At 44.1% G+C, this 27,327-nt stretch overlaps 1 protein-coding gene across 1 annotated transcript in view; it reads right to left on the bottom strand.

The window, feature by feature from the left end:
- Positions 1-519: 519 nt before the first annotated feature.
- SHISAL2A (shisa like 2A) overlaps positions 520-27,327 on the bottom strand; it is a 37,781-nt gene continuing 10,973 nt past the window's right edge. Inside the window, exons 2-4 of the mRNA XM_027970270.3 lie at positions 23,974-24,113; positions 7,606-9,652; positions 520-2,552 (exon numbers count right to left, since the gene is read on the bottom strand). Coding sequence (XP_027826071.1) covers positions 9,408-9,652; positions 23,974-24,113 — 385 coding nt within the window. The 3' untranslated portion in view covers positions 520-2,552; positions 7,606-9,407. The remainder of the gene's footprint in view (positions 2,553-7,605; positions 9,653-23,973; positions 24,114-27,327) is intronic.

Genomic DNA, 27,327 nt, shown 5'->3' with positions numbered 1-27,327 from the left:
TGGCACTGTGTGAAGTTCGGAAGGGCACTTCTTCCCTCCAGGCCTCAGCTTTGTCATCAGTGAAGGGAGGGAAAGGATGTGCAGATCACTAAGACCTCTTCCTGGCCTGACATTCTGTGTCTCTGTTGAATCAGTGTTCTGCTTTCAGCCTGTTCCTTTGAAACAGAGGCCATTTGACAGAGAAGACTCTGGAAACAGGAGATCTAGACATGATTCATGTTCTGACTTGCTGTGTGACCTTGGAACAATCACTAAGCCTCTCTGGACCTCAGTTTTCTCATTTGGCAAACTGGGGCAATACCTACCCCCCAGGTTTTGTGAGGCTTCTATGAGCTAAAAGCACTATGATGACGATGACAGTGGTAATGGTGATGATGAAAATGGTGATGATGATCTGTCTGCATAGCCAGTCTCTTGGAATCCTGTCTGAGGTCACACAGCAAGGCTGCAGTGTGGTATGGGACTGACCATGAACACCTTAGTAGTACAGTGTATTTATATATCACTTTCCATCACACATTATTGTTGAACAGTTTATTGTTGATACACTGGTTCAAAAGCCCACAGGACCAGAATCCTCTCTTTAGATAGAGAGGAAGGTAATACCTCGAAGTAACCCTATAAACAGTAGTGGCCTGTACCCCGGGACTGGTGTTCTGGTGATGTCCACACACATGAGGTCACACGCACATATGCTGCTACACCCTGTGAGCAGCCCCATGTGAATACACGGCTTCCTGGTACATTGGCCACCTGGGGTGAGTCAGTAGCTGCCTGTGAAGCCAGCAGAGAGGGAATATCATGTACCCAAACCTACAGAAAGGAATACTCCTTAAGCCACTATGCTGATCTGGGGTGTGAGGGAATTAGGGTGTTTAGGGTATAGGGTGAGGAGTTGGGAGGCGGACTCACCCTAAATTGGGGCCTCCTCTGCTGGGCCTAATAATCATGGGAGATTTTTATTCCTGCAGTGTTGGTGAAATGGTTTAATTGAATCTAATGGGAGAATATTTGTGATGAATATGGATAATACAGGCAATGAGCCTCAACCAAAGCTGGCTGGGGGAAGGCTGATGAACTGGAGACAGGTCTGATGGGAACTAGGCTAAGGCTTCAGGGGTGAGCCCAGAAGGCTGACCTGGGTCTCCATCCTGCCCTGGTCTAATACCTAAACTTCATGCTTATATGGAATCAGAGAAAGTGAAACTCACAGAGTTCTGGGATTCGAATCAGGATCAGGATTCCAGAATCATAGACTTTAGCATCACATATGGTAGTTATAGAAAATTTTGGAAACTAATCATTTGACAATTGGAGACTCCCTTGGGGAAAATTTACACTATCCTTCTCCAATCTTCTTTTAATAACAATAAATAACATCTTTGCACATGTCATACCTTCCAAAGTCCTTTTACATCACTCCATCACACTGGAGTGGGTGGTATTCTACCTATAGGTTATGTAATGTGTAGTTCAAAATGAGCCAGTTGGGACTGGAACTCAGCTTTGCAGAATAAATTCTATTTTTCATATGCCAAAGTTTTGATACCCTTGTCTTCAAGAGTTGTAAAAACACTTTCAACTATTTGGTATAATGTGTCCAAATTTTTGGAAGTTTGTTGAGTAAATTTTGCACGTTCATGTACTGTTTTCTTAATGCCTTCTGGCAAACTGCAGTGCTCTAAAATGTGATTTTCCTTGTTGCATGAGCATAATCAGGGCTGGTACATTCTGCGATAGCTTTTTGGCAGGTTTTATCATCCAGCACTATTTTCAGTGAACAAAGGACTTAAACAACATATCCAAGAATAGATTTAAAGTCACTAATGTAAAGACTGAACTTCAAGTCCCTCTAGGTTTAGTCAGAACATGTTCCAATCTTCTTAGAACAAAAAGTTAAACTACCAACAATGAAGAAAGAAGAAAAAAGAGAAAATAAACCTCCCTGGATACAACTGCATAAGGACACACGGAGGTGTGGTTGTGGTGAGGAAGGGGTGTCTCTCGTGGAGGAAAGCTTTGTTTATGATGCTGCTGGTAACGTGGGGCAAATCCCTGCGCTTCTCTGGGTCTCAGTTTTCCCCAGTTACAAATGGGATAATAATTCCTATTTTGGGAAAGTTCGGGAGTTTATCAGCCCTGGGGGAGAGCTGCAGCCACAGAAGAAACGGCTTAAAGACGAGGTGAATGGGGGAGGGGTGCGGAACAGCAGGGAGCTGCGAGGGGCTTACGGTCTCCATGGTAACGCGCGGCAGCCTGGAGAGGAGGCGGGGTTTGGGAACCGGCTGCCGCAGGGTTTGAAATTGAAGGTTTCACAAAGAAAGCTCCCTTCTCCCAGGAGAAAGGCCTTCTCCGAGACAGAGCTCTGCACTCGGACAGGCCTCTGCGCCGAGTGCATTCTGCTTTTTGCCTCGTGTTATGGACACGGAGAACAGGTCCACAGATAGGTCGAGAGTCTTCAGCAAGTCACTGGCAGGGCAGGCATTCCTGACCTCTGATCCGCTCTCTGGTCTGTACCGGAATGCTGTTTCTCTGAACGCTGGTCTCCCCGTCTGTACAATGAGACAATTGAAAGAGCAGGTTTCCAAGGACCCTTTGCGCCCTGAGAGTGTTTGATCAAACTATTAGCAAACACAATGGAGGTGGTGAATGCTAAGATGAGGATCATGCAATCTGTGAGGCATGGACTGATTTGTCTCTGGGTCCCCCACCCCAACACGTGGCGAGGCACAGAGGGGACATCTGGTATTTGTGGAATGAATGTTTGTGTCAATAGACACAGTCATTCTTTTGTTACAACGGGTTTAAAGAGCACCTACGAAGTGCCGGGTTAGTTCAGAGAAGGGCTCACTCACTGAGGGCTGAAGCCCTGTTGGCCCAGGAAGCCCTGAGTGCAAGAAACGGCTGCCAGGCAGGTGCAGGTGAAGGAGAGGATGCCTGCTACCTTGGACTGCCCTACAACATGCGGCATTCATGTCCTGGGGCTTCCTGGCCAGCCGTGATTTCTCCCAATCCCCAGGCTCCGGAAGGGCAGATTTCATTCTCAAGGATCCTGCTAGACAATGAGGAAGGCAGCCAGGCCAAGACCTTTTCTTGGAAAAGCTCAAAAATTTCTGTGGAAGAAAAGGCTGGGGCAGATGGCCCCTGCTGGCTTCTCCTAGGAGTGCCCACTTTGTTTTTTGTGTTCTTTCCCAGCTGGCTTATAGGACGGAAGGAGGGCGTGCCTCTTCCTCACCTGTAGGGCAGAAACAGCACTGCACTGGGAGTTCGAGCCTTGGATCCAAATTCTGACTCTACCTCCAGCTCAATGCGTGGGCTTGGGCAGGTGGTTTTTCTTCCTGGTCTTACTTTGCTTGAATTTGAATTGAATTAAGTCGCTTAGTCGTGCCCGACTCTTTGCGACCCCACGGACTGTAGCCTACCAGGCTTCTCAGTCCATGGGATTTTCCAGGCAAGAGTACTGAAGTGGGTTGCCATTTCTTTCTCCAAAAACCAAAAATATATGGGGATAGTGATCTTCATAGTGGTGTAGTAAGAATCAAATAAGAAAATGGTTATGAAATCACTCTTACCTCCCCACCAAAGTCATATTTGTCATTTACTGTGATCCAAAGATTTTACAAACTTTATCTATAATCCAAACAATAATCCTGCAGTGTTGGTGTTTGTTATTTAGCATATGAGGCTCAGAGGAGAGAAGGAATCTGCCCGAGCTCACACAGTTAGGAAGCCACAGAGCCCACATGCAGACCCAGGTCTTTTTGACCAAAGTATATCAGCAGATCCCTTGGAATCTCATTCCTTCACCAAATGATATTTATTGAGCATATACCATGAGCTAGGTGGCAGCTGGGGTGGATCAATAATACACGATCAATCAGGATGTTGGGAGGAAACAGATGGCATTTCTCAAATTGGATACTTCGAGAAGGGATTATGTAATGCAGGGAAGAGGAATAGGGCAATACTGCAGGGCAACTAATATTGAGGCACTAGTTACTACCCTTAGGCTTAAAGGAGCAAGGAGGGAGCAATTACAAGAATCTGGAGTCAAAGAGAGCTGTGGTAAGGGCAGTCTGACAGGAGCTATGTTCTTGATATAGAGATGCAGCCAATCCATGATGTAACCTCAGGGAGGAAGCTAGGGGAATTTATACTCTGCTTGGACTTTAGTTGGCCAAATCCTACTAGAATCCAAGGGCACAGTAATGCCTTAAGGTAAACCATACAAATCCTCCTGTTAAGATATGGATCAAGGTCAAGAAAGGAAGAGAGTGGGTCTAGAGTAGCAAACAGAAGATAACACAAAGACCTTTTTTTAACTCTAAGGAGGAGCTCACCAAATAATGGAGAAGACAGGTATATTCACAATTGTAATGAAATATGTGAAAAGAACTATATCAGTAATCTATCCTTGTGTAACAAACTATACCAAGACCTATGGCTTAAAATAATAACCATTTGTTAATATTTGCTAATGAGTCTATGAATTGGCTTTGGGCTGGGCTTAGCTGGTGGTTCTTCTGCTTATCTCACCCGGGATCACTCAGTAGCTGCAGTTAACTGGTAGTTCAGCTGGGTGCTGGTTGGCCTGGGAGCCTCACATATGTTCTGCATGGTCTCTTCTACCAGCAGGCCAGCCCAGGCTTCCTTACATGGTAACACTGCATTCCAAGAGGGTGAGAGAGGAAGCTGCAAGGTCTTTTGAGGCCTAGACTCAAAATAGCACAGTGTAACTTCTGCCACTTGCTGTTTGTCAAAGCAAGTTGCAAAGTCAGCACAGAAACAAAGGATGGGAAAATACATTCCACTACTTGATGGGAGGGGTGGCAAAGTTACATTGCACTAATGTAACACCATGTAAGTTTGTATAACCTATCTTAATGGTAAGCCATCTTTCAACCATTGGAGAAATAACAAAATCATAGCACTTTCCAAACTATTCTAATTGTGTATTAACCTATCAGTCTTCCCCCAATAGCCTAAGAGCTCCCCAAGGATGTGAATTATGACTGATTGATTTCTTTGTTCCTAGAGCTCAGGGCAAGGCACCCCAAACATATTAAATGTAGTTTGTTAAATGACTATGGCTGGGGGTGGGGCTGGTGAATGGTCTTCTTGTCCAAAGCAGTGGAGCCACAAATGGTGCTCTCTTTAAATATGAAGTTGACATTATAGAACACTTCCCCTACCTCACTGAGACCCTTTGAATATTGCCATGGTCCACCAGGGTCAGATTCAATCCCCATATCCTCCATAAAGGTGTTCAGACTACTTATTTCCTCCTGTTTCAGAATCTCTGCGACTCTCATGGCCTATACACCACAGCTTGACATTTGCTTTCAAAATCTTATTGCTCTCTAGGGGTCTCATGGGTCAAACCTACTTTTCATCTCTAGTGAGTAAATCCCTAAGGGCAGGACTGCATCATGTATCTTCAAGAACTTGTCAACATGGTGGGCCCACAGCACATCCTCAGTCAACACTCCCTACGTGGATCACGCACTCTGGGCAGGCTAGACCTTATGAGGTATGTAGAAGGCATGTAGGGAGTCATTCACACCCTTGCAAGTGTTCCCAGATCTCTGGGATAGAGCAAGGCACATTTCCCTTGGGCTCTGACCTGTGGCCTGGGATTTGTTTGTCCGCACTCTGGCCCCTGCGCTAACTGGACCCAGACCAAGAGGAACAGTGTCCCAATTGGCAATGGAATGACCTCCTCCTGACAAGAGGAGAGATGTCCAAGGCTTGAGCCATTTATTACAGGCAAAAGAACCATCACTGTCTGCCAGACTTCTGACATTTCAGGAACCAAAGGGGCAGTTATTGACTAGATCCCAAAAGCAGAGCTCCTGGGTGGCAAATTTCACTTCAGTGTCACAAAGAACGTAAAAAGCTGTCACATATGGTACCGAGTTCCTTCCAATGCTTTAAATTCTTTCCCAAGGCTCCCCCTTGCCCACAGGATGAAACCCAAGCCCCGTGATATGGCAAGACTTCAGGACTTGGCCCATATACCCCTTTAGCTTCATCCCTTACCATCTCCCACATTATAGTGTCCACCAAACTCAACTACTGATTGTTTTCTTGAAATCATCGTTTGCTCTCTCTTAGCCCCGGGTCATTGTGTTTCAGTTCCCTCTGCCTTGAATGCTATTCTCCATCTTGTGCCACAAACTCCCTTTCCTTCAAGACTTAATTTACACAGCAATTTCTCCAAGAAGCCTTCCCTGAAGCCCTTGGCTGGGTTAGGGATCTCTTGTAGATACCACAGCCATGAACTCCTTGAGGATGGAAACTGGGACTTTCTTTAGCCCAGATTCTGGCAGAGAATCATTGTCAGTGATGCTGAAGGAACAAATGTCCGTGTTTGAGGAGAGGCTGGAAAACCACCTGACAGGAGTGCTATAAAACCGAGAGGAAGATTCTACTATTTCCACGTTGTAAGATTCAGTCCTCCTAATTCTTGGTCAAAGATTCAGACTTGGGCTCCACTCCATCTGGAGCACCCCCTCCCCAGCAAGCCACCTCCACCCGTGCCCTCTGAGTGTTTGTTCTCAGGCAGGCACACACACGTGTTCTGAACATAACCAGGAAAGCAATTTACGAGAAATAATTGCCAGCCGGTCGATGTGTGCTTGAGAGCAGCGGTGACCTCAGACTATTTCTGTCTGTGCGTCAGCCCACCCCGCTTCCTTCCTCTTTGGCTGCTCTAAGGGAGGGGGTTCCTGCTGCACAGGTTGGCAGCTTGTTTCCAACCCAGGACTGAGGCAGGCCAACACCAGTGTGAGCCAGCTCTGGGGGCTGATTGAATTCAAATGAGAGATGCTGAACAAGGGCCATGGGGAGGAACTTTACGGGGGCCTGGGATGTGTAGGTCAGCAAAGGCAGCACACAAATCTGTTTTCCACCTATCCCCACCCCGCCCACACTGGCTCTGCTGGGGAGATTCCACTAGGCCTCGGGCCCTGCTCAGTGTGAGGTCTCCTTCTAGCCTCCCCAGCTCTGAATTCTCTTTGTTCTTCCTGGCCAGTCATTCTCAAAGGGTGGTCCCAGACCAGCACCGCCTGGAACTCATTAGGAATGCAAATTCTGAGGACTTACTCCAGACCTACCCAATCAGACACTCTGACAGCAGAGGGGGCGGGGAAAGGGGGGGGCGAGGATCTGTGTTTTAAACTAGTCCTCCAGCTGATTCTGACCTTGGCTGAGGTTTGAGGACCACCGCTTAGGCCACTGATGACCATTTAAATTTTTAGAATTTACAGATCCTCTCCCCCTAACAGACCAAGAGCAGTCTAAAAGGAAGGTCCTTCTAGGATTCTTCCTTTAACCTTCCAGAAGGTGCTCTGAGGGAAAATCTCTGAGGATTTTCCTGATGTGGATACCAAGGAGATACACAGGATCTGTCCTGTGAAAGGTCACAAAGTCCATCAGTGACTACACCCCCTACCTGTCACCCATTCCCGCCACACATGCACACACACACACCCTAAGCTCTCTCTACAACAAATGACTTGCAATGCTTAGGCTGTGCCAGGCTCTTTTCTTACTGTTTTTGAACAGATTGTACTCTGGCCATAATTTCTAATGATCCTGTCTTACCTGGAAACTGACTCATCTCTGATGATTCAGCTCAGACATCGCTGATTCCTCCCTCAAGCCGCATGAAGGGTCACAGTGGCTCCATTGCGCTTCTGTGTGCCCATCTCACCCGTCACGTGGACTCCCTGAGGGGAGAAGCTGTGGATAATTCCCTGTTGTTTCTGGTAACCTGAACAGGATAAACACCACGGAAAGCACAATAAGGGGAAAAGGTGCTGGGTTTAGAGTGCTGAAAATTACACAGACACGTGCCACACAAGACCACAAATAAAGCAAGACCAGAGCTGAGATCTCTTGATTTGCAGCCTAGGGCACTTCTGAGGGTGACTCACTGGGCCTTTCCACCTGTCATGTGTCCTTGGCTGGTTCAGGCCCCACGCACAGAGGTCTAAGAGTGACCATTTCACTGTTGCCAAATCCAGCGGCAGATCATGTCAATGTCAAAAATGTCAAGAACCGCTTTCTGTGGCTTCTGAGTCTCCCCATCCTTGCCTTATACCCTCAATGAAAAGCCTAAAGCCACTGACAAAATGAAGATAAGGAGCGTAGCTGGGAGAGAGGGGCTGCAGTAGCATCCTACCCTAAGATTCCTTTGCTGTCAGACTAATAGTATTTTAAAACCTAATAAGAGCTAACGCAATGCTTTCCATTTGCCAACCTTGTTCTAATTACACGGTTGAAGTGATTTAGTCCTCCCCCAAATGTTATGAGGTAAATATTACTGTTATCCCTGCTTGTACAGACGATTAGGTACAAATGTCACTTAGCAAGTAAGGGCAGGGATGGGATTTGGACCAGGCATTCGGCTCAGAAGTCCCTGCTACTAATCACTGTGTTACATTGAAAAATACTCACCTATAATTTTTTAAGTCTTTGTAGCACTTTCAAGTTTAGGAAGAGAGTTCATATACATCATCTCAACACTCACCATAACCCTGCAAGGGAACTGAGGCTCAGAGAGACTAGGGGACTTTACCAAAGCCATGCTGCGGAGCCTATTAACCATTCATTCCCTCACTCAATTATTCACACTCTCACTCACCTGCAGGGCTGAACGATGTTACACGTGGCGGGGTCCTGTGTATGTTCTCTGTAGTAATATTAATGCTGTGCTCAGTCATGTCCAAGTCTTCATGACCCCATGGGCTGTAGCCCGTTAGGCTCCTCTGTCCATGGAATTTTCCATGCAAGAATACTGGAGTGGGTTGCCATATCCTTCTCCAGGGGATCTTCCTGACTTAGGGGTCAAACCCATGTCTCTTGTCTCTCTTGCACAGGCAGGTGGATTTTTTACCCTTGCACCACCTGGGAAGTCCAGTGAGTATGCTCTATTCCCTCTTATTCTGTTCCTCGGCAAGGGACTCACTCCAGGAGCAATGCTGAGCTGTTGGAGAGGCAGAAGTCACTGCCTCTGAGTCCCAGTCATCTTCCCTGGATTTCCTAAGTACATCTGCTCTGCGGCAGGAAGACTAAGTCAGAATTCCCTGACTCCCCGGTTTAGGTGAGGGGTTTCTCTGAATCTCCACGGGCCCCAGACTTCTCCCTGATAACATGGAGTTGTCATGACCATTTTACTGGGGACCCATGTCTAAACTCCCTTCAGCCCGCAGTGGGCCAGGCAGAGCACTGTAGCTGGGTTCACAGTGGAACCTGAGTGGGTTTGCTAGGAAAAGCACTCATTTATCCTATTAGGTTTCCAAAGTCCCTTTGCTTATCCCCACTCCCACCCTTTTTTTTTTCCCCTTTTTTAACACCAAAAAGAGACTCCAGAAGAGGATGGTGTAGAGACATTTATTGGATGTTTATGGGGCTGGGTGTAATAGATTGGGGACGGGAACTTCCTCAGGGCTCCCTGGAAGGTCACCGGCGGTCACTGTAGCCATGAAGCAGTGCTGGAGGAGGAATTTGGGATCCTTAGCCTGTTCCTCACTGCAGTCCAGCCATGAGTTCAGCAAGGGGTGACTCTGCCTGAGAGGGCTCACTCCTGGCACCTCCACTGAGTTGCCCTTGTTTCCACCTTGGCAATCAGGGGGTACCTCATCAGGGTCTGGAAAACAGCAAGGCAAAGGCATGGGGCTTCCTCCTGTAAGCCCTTCCTTTCCATCAGGATCATATTATACATGTTGGCTAGCTTCCCTGAGTGCTTACCTTGGACAGGGGTGGGCTCAGAGTCTTAAATGCATCATTCATTTAAACAAATATTCATTAATAATATACCACATTGTGAACGACAAGCTATCAATGTTTCTCATGAACTTAAAGTTTAATGGAGCGGACAGACAATAAACATTTGCTAGCAGATATGAAGACTTCACCTTCACCATAAACTCATAGGGTGCTGCTACTGCTAAGTCACTTCAGTCATGTCCAACTCTGTGTGACCCCATAGACGGCAGCCCACCAGGCTCCCCTGTCCCTGGGATTCTCCAGGCAAGAACACTGGAGTGGGTTGCCATTTCCTTCTCCAATGCATGAAAGTGAAAAGTGAAAGTGAAGTCACCCAGTCATGTCTGACTCTTAGCAACCCCATGGACTGCAGCCTACCAGACTCCTCCATCCATGGGATTGTCCAGGCAAGAGTACTGGAGTGGGGTGCCATTGCCTTCTCCGAAACTCATAGGGTAGGTACTACTAAAAACTCACTTGTTAAATAATGATTCAGGCTGACTTCACAGCTAGCCTGCGGGGAAGTGCAGTAATTTAAAAAATACATATTGTTCTTTACTTTAAGAATAGATTTCATGACCCTCTTCACCGACTGCTTGATCCTGTCCTCGTTTTATCCTGGACTTGATAGGAAGCTCACTTGGCTGTGTTATTTCCCACTTCCCATTCATGACATTCTGCTGCAACCTACTTGGTTTCTGCCTGTAACACAACTTAAAACTTTTTGTCATTAAATCCCATGGTTACTTATAAATCATCGTCTCCTTTGACTTATTAGGAGCATTTGACGCAATTAAGCACTCTTGCCTTTTTTGAATAAAAGATGTATCAAGTGTTCAAGCTAGAAATCAAGTGTATCAAGTGTTAACTCTCACACCTTCTCTCCCTACCCATTTCCAAGGTCAAGCAGTTCACTCCAGGTCCTGTTAATTCCACCATATCACTATCTGCTGTACCCACCCATTCTCTCCATCCTCAGGGCACCACACTAGATCTGGTTTTCATTTTCTTCTGCCCAGACCAAAAGACAGCCTTTGATTGGGCCATCTTCCAGAGAGATCTTTCTAAGGTTAAGTGAGTCCATGTACTACTGTTTCTCAAAAGCACTCAGTGTCTTCCCATGACCTGTGATACTTGAGGTGGCATTCCAGGTTCTTTAGGTATGGGCCCCAACCCTTCTCTAGCTTTTTCACTACTACTCTTCTCTGAAGAACTCAGTGCTTTACTACACCAAAATTTTATAGTTCCCTGAATGGGTCCATTCCTTCATATTTCCGAGTTTCTGCTTTTACTGTTTCTTCTGTCTGGAATGGCATTTTATACCTTCTTTATGTAGAACACTCCTATGCTTTAAAACCCATTGATGGAAGAGACCAAGGATGAATGGTGCCTCTGAAATCAAGGAAAGAGGGAATTTCGAGAAGGAGGCTGTGTGGGACACAGGAGTTGGCTACGCAATATCCATTCCACCCATTCCACCCTCTTTCCACCCAGCAATTATGTCTGGTTGGGACTGACCCCATCTCAGCTCCAGCAGAGGGGCCCGATTGATATGAGGCTGTCAAGAAATCCTGTTCCTTTGCCACAGGGGCGGGCATTCAGTGCATAGCATTTCCCTGGATATAGTGATGGGCACATGACCTGAGGTGGTCCAATCAGAGTCAGGCCTCCTCCTCCCCCAGGGGAGGGATGAAGGAAGAGAGCGCTCCTTCTTTCTTCCCCTGGCTAGATGGGAACAAAAAGAACACAGTCCCAAGGACTTCTGGAAGCCAACTGACTACCAAGGGAAAAATCAGTCTGAGGAGAAAGCTAACACAAGAGGGCAGAGTTGTGAGAATCTCAGAGGATGGAGCCATAAGCCTGAGGACACTGAACTTCCACTTAAACCATTCCTAAAGCTCACCCTACTTTTGGACTTCTCATTTACAGAACCAATAAAATTTCTTGTTTGTTTTGAACTCTCTATTTTTGATAATTTAAGACTCACAAAAAGTTACAATGTAGTAGAGAGTTCCATTGTACCCTTCACCTAGCTTTCCCTAATGATAATATCTTATATAATCATGGAGTAATTTCAAAACTAGGAGACTGACATTAATATAGTATAACTGACTAAACTACAAATTCTATTCAATTGTACCCATTTTTTTAATATGGACTTTTTTGGGGTGTTCAGTACTATGAAAGTTTATCACAGGTATGTGTGTGTGCATGCATGCTAAGTCTCTTCAGTCATGGCCAACTCTTTGCGACCCTGTGGGCTGTAGCTTGCCAGGCTTCTCTGTCCATAGTACTCTCTGGGCAAGATTATTGGAGTGGATTGGTTGCCATGCCCTCCTCCAGGAGATCTTACTGACTCAACCATCGAACCCTCGCCTTTTATGTCTCCTGAGTTGGCAGGCTGTTCTTCACGACCAGCGCCACCTGGGAAGCCCTATCATATGTACAGCTTTATATAATCACTGCTGTAATCAAGACAAAGAACTGTCCCATCACCACAAAGAAAAATTTCCTTATGCTACCCCTTTACATCAGAACTTCCTCCTAAACCTAACACTGGTAACCACTAACTCCTTCTCCATACGTAACTTTGTCATTTAAGAAATGTTACGCAGATGAATTATACAGTGTACAACCTTTGGAGATGGGCTTGTTTCACTCTGTTTAATACCCTTGCAATCCATTCAAGCTGCTATGTGTATTGATAGTTCATTTGTTTTTATGGCTGCATATATTCCATTATATGGTTGTACCATTTGCCCACTAAAGAACCTTTGGCTTGTTTCTAGTTTTTGTCTATTAAAAATAAAGCTGTTATGAGCAGTTGTGTATAGGTTTTTGTGCAGACATATATTTTCATTTCTCTAGGATAATAATAATAATATTGTTTTGAGTGGCAGAGTGGACTGAATGGTGACCCCCAAACATATCAGGTCCCAATTTCTGGAACCTGTAACTGTTAACTTCTATGGTTTTTGCAGATGTGATGAAAGTAAGGACTTTGAGATGAGATTAACCTCAATTATCTGGATGGGCCCTAAATACCATCACAAGTGCCCTTATAGGAGAAAGGCAGAGGGAGATAGACACTCACAGATAGTGATGTAAAGACAGCGGTAGAGACTAGAGTGAGCTACAAGCAAAGGAATGCTGGCAGTCACCAGAGACTGGAAGAGTCGAGGAACAGACTCTCCTGTGGAGTCGTTGATTTCTGCCCAGCAAAACTGATTTTGAATTTCCAGCCCTGAGAACTGTGAGAGAAGACATATCTACTATATTAAGCCACCAAGTTTGTGGTAATTTGATACAGTGGTCATAGGAAACTAATACACATAGTGAGGATGATTAACTTTATGAAAACACTGTCTTCCAAAGTGGCTATATATCATTTTAATTCCCACCAAAAATGTGTAAGAGATCCAGTTGCTCTATCCTCCCTTGGAATTGTCAGTATTTTTACTTTAATATTCTGATAGGTAAGAAGTGGTATCTCATTGCGGCTTTAATATGTGTTTCCTTAATGGCTAATGAAGAGGAAACATATTCCCATGTGCTTCTTAGCTATCTGTATCTCCTCTTCAGTAAAGTATCAGTTCAAGTCTTCTGCTCATTTTCTAACAGCATTGCTTGTTTTCTTATTTTTTGTTTGTTTTTAATTCTAATTAATTTACTTATTTTTGGCTGGGCTGGATCTTCGTGGCTGTGTGGGTTTTTCTCTGTTTGTGACGAGCAGAGCCTACTTTCTAGTTATGGTGCGTGGGTTTCTCGCTGCGGAGCAGAGGCTCTGGGGCATGCAGGCTTCAGTAGCTCAGGAGGTGTGTTTCCCAGGTTTTAGAGCACAGGCTCAGTAGTTGTGATGTGGGAACTCGTGTGCACACCTAGTTGCTCTGCAGCATGTGGGATCTTCCTGCATCTGGGATGGAGCCAGTCTCCTGAATTGGCAGGCAGGTAGATTCTTTACCACTAAGCCACCAGGAAAGCCCTGTTTGTTTTCTTAATGTTGAGTTCAGGGGATTCTTTATATGTTCTGGATAAAAGACCTTTGTCAGATATGTGAATATTATTTCTCAGTTAGAGGCTCTTCTTTTCTTCTTAATAGAGTCTTTATCAGCACAAACATTTTGAATTTTTATCTAGATCAGTGACTAACGTATTTTTTTGTACTTTTGATGACATGTCTAAGAATTCTTTGCCTAACCCCGGGTCATGAAGATCTTCTCCTGTTTTCTTCTAAAAGTTTTATAGTTGTATAGGTTACATTTTGGTCCATGATTTATTTTGGGTTAATTTTTATATAAAGTATGAGCTTATGTAAAAGGTGTTTTTTTAACCTATGGAAGTCTAGTTGTTTCAACATTATATATTGAAAAGACTATTCTTCCCCCATTGCACTGCTTTTATACTTTGTCAAAAATCTTTTGGACATATATAGCACGTGGGTCTATATCTTTGATAGGAACAAAGTAGATGATTAAATAGTTAATCTCACTAGGGGACTGTAAGTAGAAAATATATGAGAGACACCTATAAGTTAATGATCACTCAAGAAAGCAGGTTTGCTTAACCACAAAAATTACATGGTGGATTTAAAAATATGGGAGACCTCTGTAAGTTAATGATTACTCAAGAAAGTGGGTTTGCTTAACCACAAAACGAAGCAGTCTTGCTTAGCAACAAAACCATGCCACAGAAAGATGAGACATGCCCCCAAACAAGGAAACAATGGTGGCATGAGCCCCACATCCTGCCCAGTGAGCTCAGTAAGTTAATGATCCCTTGGACATGCTCTCTGCACACATAAAAGACAGTAATTTGTAGACCTAAGTTTGACCATGTGCGGACAAAAAACTCCCCTGCCCAAAGGAGGAGAAGATGATGATGGGAGCATGACATCTACTCAAGACAGACAAAGTTCTTCTCCCCCTCCCCACTTTTCCTTTGATTATAAAACTGTAGCCCAGTAGGTTCTTGGGGTGAGGTACTTCTCACCTGCTGGCTTGTAAACCTCACAAGCTTCTTATTCTAATAAATCCCTTCTTATCTATCATTTTGCCTCTTGCTGAATTCTTTTCTGCACTGAGATATAAAGGACTACGGTACCAGGGCTCTTCACCCCTGAAATGACACTCAACCAGTTTTATCTTGATCTAGGTGTCTGTCCCTCCGCCAGTACCACACTGTCCTCATTATTGTTGCTCTATAATGTCTCAAAATCAAGGAGGGTGATTTTCTCCAACTTCATCTCTTTCAATATTATTTTAGCTACTCTATCTCCTTTGTCTCTCCATATAAATTTTAGAATCACTTTGTCTATATATACCAAAGAGCTGCTGTGGTTTTTAATCTTTACTATGTTGAGTCTTCCAATTTATGACATTGTGTGTGTGTGTGTGTGTGTGTGTGTGTGTGTGTGGGTGGGTGGGTGGCTCAGTCGTGTCTGACTCTTTGCAACCCTGTGGACTGTAGCCCGCCAGGTTTCTCTGTCCGTGGAATTCTCCAGGCAAGAATGCTGCAGTGGGTTGCCATTTCCTCCCATTTCAGAGGGTCTCCTGACCCAGGTATCAAACCTGTGTCTCCTGCATTGGCAGGCAGATTCTTTACCCCGGAGCCACCAGGGAAGCCCATGACAAAGTGTATCTCTCCATTTATTCAGGCCTTCTTTGATTTCCTTCACTAGCATTTCGTAGTTTTTATTGTATAGATCCTATACATGATTGTTAGCTTTACACCTCATTATTTCATTTTTTAGAGTGACTATAGATGATATTTTATTATATTTTTTAAAGGTCTGTCTTTTTAGAAAACATTTATTTATTTGGCTGCACTGGGTCTTTGTTGCTGCACGCAGCCTTTCTCTAGCTGTGGCAAATGAGAGCTTCTCTCTCATTGCAGTGTGCCTTCTCTTGTGGAGCATAGGCTTTGGGGAACAGGCTCAGTGGCTGTGGCATTAGAGCTCAGGTGCCTCGAAGAATTTGGAATCTTCCCAGAGCAGCAATTGAACTCCTGTTATTCCCTGGATTGGCAGGCAGATTCTTAACCAGTGGACCTCCAGGGAAGTCCCTATATTTAAAATTTTAGTCTCTAGTTGTTTGTCGCTAATACATATATAAATACAATTGATATTTGGTTCTGACCTTACATACTATGACCTTGCTAAGTGCACTTATTAGGTTTAGGAGGTTGTTTACTGTGTCTTTCTCTGTGTGTTTTGTAGATTCTTGGGGATTTTTTGTTATTTAAGCTTTCATTTTAAGGCATTCCATTTGGCACAAGGATTTAGTTCAATTTTCTATTCAATTCAAGAATCTCCTTCAATGAATCCCACATTTAGCCTTTTCCTGGTTATCTTCCAGGCTTGGGGGTGCTTTTTAAATGGAGAGTTACAAATTAGTGAATCAAATATAGCCCTCATGTAACTTTCAGGGTGCACTTTACGAAAGAATCTCAGGTCTTAGTCTAAGAAGGACCTAGCTTTTTTGAATCAACATCTGCCTCCCTATGGCTTCTCCCACTGATTCAACTCTGTTCTCTGATGTCTCATGAAATATCTCTTCCTCATGCCCCAGGACAGCCTTGCAGAGGCCTGGAGTCCTGGGATGTGAGCCCTGAGCCTACTTTGCTCAGGGCTTTGTCCCCAGCTCTTCAGCCCATATGCACATAATCTGGTTCTCAGACCAAGCTGGTCACTCACCTCTGATCACCTTCTGACTGATTAGTCAAGGTTCCTCTTAAATTGTGGGGCTCTGAGCCGCAGGCAGTCAAGGTTTGGGAGGAATCCTTGGGCTTTTAGGAGTTATAAAACCGTGGCTTAAATCTTCATCCTGATATCAAATTATTACACTGCCTTGGGCTAACCCCTTCTCCTCTTTGGATCTCAGTTACTATTCTATCAAATGGGGTGGAAAGTAGGGCTGGCATCATTTTTCTATTTGTTTTCCCTTGAATTCCAAATTGTAAAGAATTCTGTCTCTTTAATGGGCTGCCTTTATTAGGTACTAGCCTCCTCACGCCCATGACCATTTTCTGTTAATCAAAGAGTTCTGACTAACAGGAAAGAGCCCATGCTAATTACCCTCCTTAACCTAATACAATTCTAGCTCACAACAAAACTTAGTCCCAGTGAAACCTTTGAAATACTGGAAATTGCTCAAGAATCCTCTTTGCTATATTTGGGGACCCTTGAGTGATATATTGGGAACCCAAAGTTGTGAACCCGTGGAGTGGATGCTAAAATGTTAACCTCTGAGATGTGATGGCCGATATGTTCTAATTCAATTGGGGGTAAAGAAGGACCATCATTCTCTTGCTTCCAGACTCTATAATTCTGTTAACATGACCTGAGATTTCACTCATGTTTTTTTTGGCAGATACATCAAAATGCAGGTTCACACTGAACTTGTGGGCCCAATATGCCTTTTTTTTTTTTTTTTAACATGATTCTCCTTCCCAGATGCCACGGATTCCCTCACATGAGTATCCCAGGTCTTCAAATCCACAACTCTTCAATCCCCTTCCAGGGAAACCAGCAAAATAGGGAGTGGTCCAACTCTTGAGTACACTATTTCTGCCTCTTCCTCTGGCTGATATATAAAGAAAGTTATTAAAGTCCCTCAGTGGTGCCTGAAGCCTGAGGGAAGAAGAACCATCTTATAAAGGTGCTAGCCAAGAGGAGAGGAGGATGCCTACAGGCACATATAAAAGATTCAATTTTTAAGTTACAATAAGAAGATTCATGTTTGGCTAAAACACGTTGGCACAATCATCTTATTCAATTCTTCTAACGATTCTCGGAGGTGAATGTTATTATTTCATGTTATAGACAAACACAGAGAAGGTTACCATTGATACAGCTATTAGTACTGGATCCAGGATACACTTTCAATTCTACTTGATTCTGAAGCTTGGGCTCTTTCCACAGAGCAAGTCTACCCTTAGTATAGGTTAGGAAATCTGCTAGGTGCTGAGGATTCAAAGGCATTTAAGACACGATTCCTATCTTTGACACATCACAGTCTGAGGTGACTAACGTGTAAAAATCTAAATGCCTAACAATAATAAAAATGAGGGTTACTCACTTTTAAAAGCCACCATGTATTAGAAACCAAGCTCCAATGTAAGCATCATCTCTAGTTTTATTGCTTTCTTAGTGGGTATTATTGTACACATTTTACAGAGTAAATTAAGGTCCAGGGAGAAGTGACTCGCCTAAGGCCACACAGTGAGAGTAACAAAGCCAGAATCAGAGCCAGGTTCTCTGACATCCCAGCAGGGTTGTGCTTTCCCATCTTTTTTCAGGGACCTTTTGGCCAGTCCCCCCATTGCCTGGGGTCTTAGCCTGTTGGTGACCAGCAGGAAAGGAGTTCTCAGATTTTCTCCCTGATTGGAGATAAGTCAAGACTGACTTGGAGAAGGCAATGGCACCTCACTCCAGTACTCTTGCTTGGAAAATCCCATGGACAGAGGAGCCTGGAAGGCTGCAGACCATGGGGTTGCTGAGGGTCGGACACGACTGAGCGACTTCACTTTCACTTTTCACTTTCATGCATGGGAGAAGGAAATGGCAACCCATTCCAGTATTCTTGCCTGGAGAATCCCAGGGACAGGGGAGCCTGGTGGGCTGCCGTCTATGGGTTCGCACAGAGTCAGACGCGACTGAAGTGACTTAGCAGGCAGCAGGCAAGACTGACTCATCTCTGAGGCTTGTTTGTGTCATAGGTACCACCTCCCCAAGTGTGGTTAAGTAAAAAGCAGTGGGCTCTGAGGAAGTGCAACACTTCCTGGAAGGTCAGAGGGCCTGCTATAGGAAAAGATCTTTGGCCCTAGAAGCAAAGTATTGGGCAATTGGCTGGGTGACCTTGGGCATATCACTGTCACTTTCTGGGCCTCAGCAACCCATTGATAAACTGAGAACATCAGGCTCGATTCCCAGGAGCCCTAGGAGTTAGAGGGACTTCCCAGGTGGTGCTAGCGGTAAAGACTTCCCCTGCCAATGCAAGAGATCCAGGAGACCCAGGTACAGGTTCAGTACCTGGGTCGAGAACATCCTCTCGAGTAGGAAATGGCAACCCACTTCCGTATTCTTGCCTGGGGGAATTCCATGGACAGAAGAGCCTGGTACGCTACAGTTCATGGGGTGGCAAAGAGTCAGACACGACTGAGCATCAGAGCCACAAGCCAATTAATGCCCAGTAGTTCTCTGAGGTGGTTGTTAACTGTATTCAGACCAGCAATGAATGAGAGAGGTGAGAGATGAGTTAGTGAAAATGATTGATTAATGATATCCCCACCAACATTTTTCAGAGGAGGATGAGTCCCCCCACCTCCCATTTTTTATCTCTTATTAAAGGTACCTAGGTTAGAATACTTACCTCACTCACCCCATCTGTAAAATAGAGTTGATAATAACCTAAAGTAGCTGAACAGGTTAAATGGGATAATGTGTTTAAAGTCCTTGGCATAGTGCCTAGCACAAAAGTACGTGCTTGGTCAGTCTCTGATCAAGTTAGTTCCTCACAAAGTACAAGAATGAGAGAGCTATGGTCTTCATTGCATCCCAAGTTTGAGGGATGGGTGGGATGGGGTTGATGGGACAGTAGAGAATACCTGGGAAGCAAAAGGAGCCTATCTTCAGAAACTGTTCTATTTTCACTCTGCTCTTGTCAAGGAACTCCCCACCCCATCCCTGCCCCCAGACTCAGAGATTAGGACCCAAGGTACAGTGTGTAATGATTGTGGGTTTTAGAGTAGGGAAATCGGGGTTGACATCCCCGCATCACAAGCCCACCAGCTGTGTAGGCTTGAGCCAATTCCCTTCTCTTGGGTGAGCCTTGATTTCCTCTCCTATAAAATGAGGCTAATGATCTCTCTATGGGCTTCCCAGGTGGCGCTAGTGGTGAAGAACCTGCCTGCGAGCGCAAGAGACATGAGAGACTCAGGTTCAATCTCTGGGTCGGGAAGATCCCCTGGAGGAGGGCGTGGCAACCCACTCCAGTATTCTTGCCTGGAGAATGCCATGTCGGACAGAGGAGCCTGGCAGGCTACAGCCCGTAGGGTCGCACAGAGTTCGACTTGACTGAAGCAACTTAGCATGCGTGCATGCACACAGGATCTCTCTACAGGTCCTACTGTAGAAGGAGACAAAAACAGATGAAAGTCTGTGTAAGGGGGAAAGCTCTGATGAGTGTAAGGTAGTGGCCTGTAAACGCTGATGCTGGGTTTGATCAGCCCAAATGTTGGGTTGATGCTGTGGGTTCAGAGGAAGGAGAGGACAGCACTTCATGAAGAAGAAAGGAAGGAACTAAGAGCTGAGTCTAGGCAAAAGACAGAGAGAGCTAAAAGCTGTTACTTAATAAATAGGAAGTGCATTTTCCATTTTAAAAATAAGAAGCAAAAAGCAAGAACACAAGCTGTATCAAACCCTGGTGATTGAATAAGCAAAAAATCTAGCCAGTGGCTGAGCAGTGAAAAGCAGGAGGGTGGTCTTCATTCACAGGACTGCCAGGTGAGCTGTGTTCCATTGATTTAGAAAGGCTGCAGGTGATAGGGTGGGGGGAGATGAGGGGAGCAGGGTACAAGCACCCTACACACCTGGCCTGGTGAGGTAGAAAGAATAGGACTTCGGAGGCGAAAAACACACACATTTGAATTACAGCTCTGCAATTTACAAACTGTGACCCCTGTGGGCAAGTCATCTGACCTCTTTGAAACAATGTTTTCACATCTGTAAGATGGGCGATAATAATACCTACCTCACTGGGGTAGTTTGGAAAATTAGACAAGATAGGGCATGTAAAGTTTCAAACAGTGTCTGGCATCAAGTAGGGACTTCCCTTCCTCAGCACAGGGATAAGGAGAGGAAGGAAGGTGGAGATGGAGTTGGCTCTATCATTCACTCACTAGGTATGTGGGCCTTAGTCTCCACATCTGTAAAATAGATTTTAATAAGATCCATACACTGCCTGGTTATTATGAGGAGCTGCCGGGAGCCAGCATGGGAGATCCCACCCATGACAAGGTCATGTGGAGGAGACCTGACAGGCAAGGCGGATCGGGACTCGAGGGACTCCCTGGACCTGCTCAAGCATCTGCCCCAAACCAAAATCTGTCTATTGTCTATTATATGATGCCTTTCACCAACTCTTCTGACATTAACAGGGGGCTATCCCCGACCACCAGTGGCTCCAGCTGATAAGTCTCCTGGGCATCAAAGGAGAATTTAAATTCAAACCCCGCTGTTAGCATTCTAGCTTGCTTGGCAGCTTTATCCAGACTCTTGCAACTACGCATATGATTGTTCACAAACCATGACGCGGGAAGCCTAAGCATTCTAAAAATATAGAGCCCTTCAAGGGGTGAAAAAGTTTTATTAAAATAATACTGGTGAAGGGTTTCATTGTTGAGCCAATGCTTGCTGCCAAGTTCCCATATCCCTTATCCATTGTGTGCCTGGGAGTGCATTAGTTACTATAGTTGGAATGTAAGAAAAACAAGTAGTAGCCTTGGTATTAACCACATCAGACCTTTGAGCTAATAAGTTCTTTTTTGTAACCCAATGCACCTTTGCTCCATGAGAATGTAACTCTGTTTAGTACTTTCTGAGGCTCACACAGATTAGAGGTATAAAGAAAAAACACTTCAAGGGAAAACAAGTTTTCTGGTTGATCAACCTTTATCAAAAAGGGGTCATAAAATGTCAACAGGCCTCCAAGGCCAGAAGATAATGCACACAACACTTATGTTGTGGGACCCTTGTTTATGGGAAAGGTATGCAGAAAAAATCCTGGTTTCCATAAGAGCAAAACTGCTGAAATGTTTGAGCTGACTCTGCATGACTTTGCATCTTTCATTTCCCTCTGTGTACAAGTCAGGGTATAAAAGCTCTTTTTGAAAATAAAGTTACGGGCCTCGCTCACCGAAGCTTGGTCTCCCCATGTCATTCATTTGTTCGCCGACGCTGTTCATCCTGAGGGTATCCCTGGACTCTGCTGAGGCTGGACCCCAGCAAGGAGCAAATGAAATTGTCTATTTAGAGTTAATGCATTCCTTTTGATGACAGTATTATTTTTCATTCTTCCTATGCTGATGAACATTTAGTTTATTTCCAGTGTGACAAATTGTCATGGTATCCACCTTTACAAGTCCTCTCCTAGTGCAACTGTCTCTAAGGCAGATAATTAGAAGTGGAATCACGAATAGGCTATATACATTTTCAGTTTAAACGGATAGTGCCAAAATGCTCTACAAGTGGTTTTGCCAATTTACCCTTACCAGTGGTATATGAGATTACCCATTCCCCCATGTAACCTTCTCACTATCAGTGTGATCCATTTTTTATTTTTGCCAATGTAATTGTTTTTTAAATCATTTTTTGAAAAGGTATAGCATTCTTAAATTGCATTTTCCTGATTATTAGTAAGGTAGGGTATCTTTTTATGTGTGTTGGGCATTTGTATTTTTTGGTGGATTATGTTTTTCTCATGTGTTTAAAGGTGCACTTATATATCCTGGATATCAGTCTTGTCTCTATTTATATACAGTTGATTCTCATTATTTATTGTGCATGCATGCTCAGTTACTAAGTCATGTCCAAGTGTTTGCAACCCCATGGACTGTAGCCTGCCAGGCTCCTCTGTCCATGGATTTCCCAGGCGAGAATACTGTAGAGGGTTGCCACTTCCTTCTCCAGAGGATGTTCCCAAGCTAGGGATCAAACCTGCATTTCCTACTTGGCAGGCAGATTCTTTACCACTGAGCCATGAGGAAAGTGAAAGTGAAAGTCGTGTCCAGCTCTTTGCAACCCCATGGCCTATACAGTCCATGGAATTCTCCAGGCCAGAATTCCGGAGTGGGTGGCTGTTCCCTTCTCCAGGGGATCTTGCCAACCCATGGATTGAACCCAGGTCCGGCATTGCAGGCGGATTCTTTACCAGCTGAGCCACCAGGGAAGCCCATTAGTCACTATTATTTTGTTCTATTAAGTTACCATTAACACTGAATTAGCAAATACTGAATCAATTGCTCCTTAGGGAAATACAAATTTAGGTTCCTGTGAGCCTCTGGTCACATTTTTGTCAACCAATCAATATATAACTTTGCTTTATGTATGTTTCTGCTTAAAGATACCTTATTTAATATATATTACTAATTGATAACATTTAACTCATGTGTATTGAACACATGTATTTTTTCCATAAGGCACATGACAGCCTTTTTATGTTGAGGAATACTAGACAGCACTTCAAAGTTATATTTGGGGGCCATTTTCAACAGTGAAATTGCCAATAAAAACACAAAAAATGCAAAAATGTGACACTAAATATACCATGAAAAGGACACTCGTTCATAGTATGAGAGCTGAAACAAAAAGGCAAGGCAAGTTGGCCTTGTGCAGCCTCGGCTGGGCAACCTCAGTGTAACAGGGCAACTCAAAGTTTTTGTTGCTCTGTGCACATCCACGTCTGCAAATGACCTCAAAAACACTGAAAGTATTGATTTTTGAAGTTACAAATTAATTCTAGCAAATAGACAAATTCACCAGTATGGAATCTGCAAATAATAAGTGTTGACTATGCATCTGTATTTACACTATCTTTGCAGTCCACCACTTGTTTTTTTAATTTTATACATAGTCTCTTTTGTGTTATTTGCATCTGTTGGAGGCAAATTTGCTAATATTTCTCTTATTTAAAAAAGTAAACATTTTATTCATGTTACTATATTTTAATTAGTCTCTTTCTGGAGTCTTTTTCTATTCTAAGGTTTCTCAACATCAACAATATTGACATTCTAGGTCAGATAACCTTTTTTTTTTTTTTTAAGACCTTGTTATGCAGCCTGTGAGACCTTCCTTAACCCAAGATAGAATCTGTGTCCCCTGCCCTGGAAGCACAGAGTCTTAACTGCTGAACCACCAGGGAAGTTCTGAGTCAGATAACTCTACTGTAGGGTGCTGTCCTCTATATTGCAGGATGTTTAGTAATATCTCCCTGTAACAAATATAGAATTATTTTGATTATCAATGAGCACATGAAGACTTTGTGATGGAAATGTTCATATCAGAACCTCCTGCAAAATGTGCTGGTGCTTCTTAATATTCCAGAAACACACATGAGGCAAATAGCCCAAACATCATTTCCAAATATCTCCCCTCTGAAAAGGTGCTAGCCTGCTGAATACAAGGAAATCACATGGCCTCTTTCTTACCTGTAGTCTGTAAGTTTAAGCCTGGGTCCAACTTTGTGTGGGGTTTTGAGCTGATGAACAGGTAACAAAGCACACAGGCAGTGATAATGAAGGCCAGGAGGACCACTGCTGCTATGGACAGGCCCACAAGAGCACCAATACTGGAGACAGAAAACCACAAGGAAGCAGTGTCAGGAAAGGACTTAAAAGGCAGCATGTTACAGGAGAAATGTTGTAGGTGTTATAGGAATCAGCCAGCCTTAACTTTTGTTCTGTCTCTGCTTCCCTTAAACAGACTTTTGGGGCCTAAGCCTGGGAAAGAGCATCAGCTATATGGCAAGTCCTCACCACGTACATAACTTGATGTGGCTTTATCCATATATATATATACAGTACCATCATGTTGTTGAGACTGAGTTTGTGTTCCCTTTCTTCTCCTCTCCTTTCCTCAACCTGTTGCCACCCCAAGAAGCGAGAGATGATCTTTTTCAGTAATTATTTTTTATTTATGTATACTTCATTGGGCTGCTCCATGTCTTAGTTACGGCATGTGAACTCTTAACTGTGGCATGAGGGATCTGGTTCCCCAACCAAGGAGCAAATCCGGCCCCCTGCATTGGGAGGGCAGAGTCTTAGCCACTGGACCACCAGAAAAGTCCCTAAAGATGATTTTAAAGAGCCCTCCCCATACTGCCATTTCTTAAAAATCAAGACACATAGCAAGCCTCAATTTAATACCAACTGTCCTTCCATCCTCAAGGTAATTTCTGACCCAGTCTCTAGTGGGTCATCACGGCAGTGTGGACTCCACATCTAGAACCCCTTTTCTGCTGCTGGTCCCTCACCCCTCAACCTCATTGCCTCTGCACCAAGTCAGGCCCTGGTCATCTGGTCTCCAGACTACTACCTTCTAGCTTGTTCAGGGAGCCACCGTCTTTCTGTTTCACGTGATCCCTCCCATCATCTCCCCACATCGGCATTTTACCTGTCCTTGAAGGCCCATCTCAATGTCTCCTCCTCAGTGCTTTCCTTGGTCCCCTTTCTCTTTCTTTTCTTCTCCCAGGCCACGCCTACCCACCTAGAACACCTTACTCGGTGTCATTAGCACTTTCCACTTGGTCAGGGAGTCTGGTGTGGTAGGGAAAGAGCAAAGAGCTTTAGAACTCTCACAGATCCACCTGGTAAATTTAGGACCCAGATCTGTAACTAACTTGATATGACATCTTGATGAAATTATTAAGCCTGTTGAGTCTCAGCTTCTTTGCCTAGAAAGTGAGAATGATCAAAACACAGCACCTCTCAAGTGGTAGTGAGCGTGAATGATATCTATAATATTCTTAGCACATAGTAGTTCAACATATCCCCCTTGCGTTCTTTGTAGGCATACTGAGGCCACGTTTAACTGGCTCTGTTCTCCCCTTGCATGAGCCCTAGTACATAGTATGCACTTAGCAATGGCTATTTAGTACCTAATTTGTGTCAGACACTGTGGGATGTTCTCCCAGTGGTAGGACCAGGCTTGGCTGTGTGCCCTTTTGCCTACGACTCCTTCTGCAGCTTTTCTGCCTCCCCTAGCCCAACCCTGACCCCAGCCTCAGATTCCTGCCTTTGCCATTTCTGCTGGATTTCATTCCCAGCTAGCTGATGGTTATCTTCCAGTAAACAGAAACACCTTAGAGCTTTGGAGAGTCTGCTTTCCCAGGGCTGAATAAATTATTGGTTATCCCTACAATGGAATAGTATAGAGTCATTAAAAACATGTTTTCAAGTAAAATTTAAGATCAAGGATAAATTCTGATGAGTTAATGTGAAGTGAAAAAGGCAGGACCCACTACTAAATATATAGTGTAGCCTTAACTTAAATACATAAATATAACATGTACATATAAAACATAACAAGGTGAGGTTGGATGGAAATACACTAAATGTTAATGGGCTGTCTCTGGGTATAGCACAGGCTGTGGATGACCTATCCGTGTCCCACTGGATCTTAAAAGTCTGGAATATTCTGGCCAAGGCTTCAATGCCAGCATATGTATCTCTTTGTCTGAAAGCTTTCTTGGGCCCAGAAGAATCTCTGCACACTGAACAGGTCAAACGTATAGGAAAATGGATGCCTCCCTTCTCCCTGCAGCATACAGCCAATGACTAAAAGAAACTGATATGTAAATACCCAGCTTCTTGGCCGTCAGGTGGGATGACTCCGAGATGCATCTTCTAACCACAGTGGCTGGCACAGGATAGCAGTTTAAACGCTGGTGGCCCTTGGTGGTGACTTGCTTGGTAGCACACCATCATTAGCTCCTTCCCTTTCCCATCTACTTCCCCACCCTGTACCAATATTTTCTAGGATCGTTTGTCATGTAAACTGCTTGCCTTAAGAGCTTTTGTTTCCCAGTCTTCTAGAATCCAAGCTAAGACACGGGGCATCTCCCATGATTGCTTTTCTTTTCTGTTTCTCCTGGCCTTCCTCTTTTTTTCCCACACTGAGCATGTAGTACTTTGTAGTTCTTTAGTATTCGTTTAATACTTTTTAGTTTTGTATTTTAATTAAATATTATTTCCTTTCTTTAGATATACTCACTGTTTTTATAAGGCTGTTATCTGTGGCTCAGATCATGAACTCCTTATTGGCAAATTTGGACTTCAATTGAAGAAAGTAGGAAAACCACTAAACCATTCATGTGTGACCTAAATCAAATCCCTTACAACTATACAGTGGAAGTGACAAATAGACCCAAAGGATTGGATCTGATAGACAGAGTGCCTGAAAAACTATGGATGGAGGTTCGTGACATCGTACAGGAGGCAGGGATCAAAACCATCCCCAAGAAAATGAAATGCAAAAAGGCAAAATGGTTGTCTCAGGAGGCCTTACAAACAGCTATGAAAAGAAGAGAAGCAAAAGGCAAAGGAGCAAAGGAAAGATATACCCATTTCAATTCAGAGTTCCAAAGAATAGCAAGGAGAGATAAGAAAGCTTTCCTCAGTGATCACTACAAAGAAATACAGGAAAACAATAGAATGGGAAAGACTAGAGATCTCTTCAAGAAAATTAGAGATACCAAGGGAACATTTCATGCAAAGATGGGCACAATAAAGGACAGAAATGGTATGGACCTAACAGAAGCAGATGATATTAAGAAGAGGTGACAAGAATATACAGAAGAACTATACAAAAAAGATCTTCACAACACAGATAATCATGATGGTGTGATCACTCACGTAAAGACAGATATCCTGGAACACAAAGTCAAGTGGGCCTGAGGAAGCGTCACTATGAACAAAGCTGGTGGGGGTGATGGAATTCCAGTTGAGCTATTCCAAATCCTAAAAGATGATGCTGTGAAAGTGCTGCATTCAATATGTCAGCAC

This window comes from Ovis aries, chromosome 1 (assembly GCF_016772045.2).
Source record: "Ovis aries strain OAR_USU_Benz2616 breed Rambouillet chromosome 1, ARS-UI_Ramb_v3.0, whole genome shotgun sequence".
Taxonomy (NCBI): Eukaryota; Metazoa; Chordata; class Mammalia; order Artiodactyla; family Bovidae; genus Ovis; species Ovis aries.
This window is presented reverse-complemented; position numbering and strand designations above follow the sequence as displayed.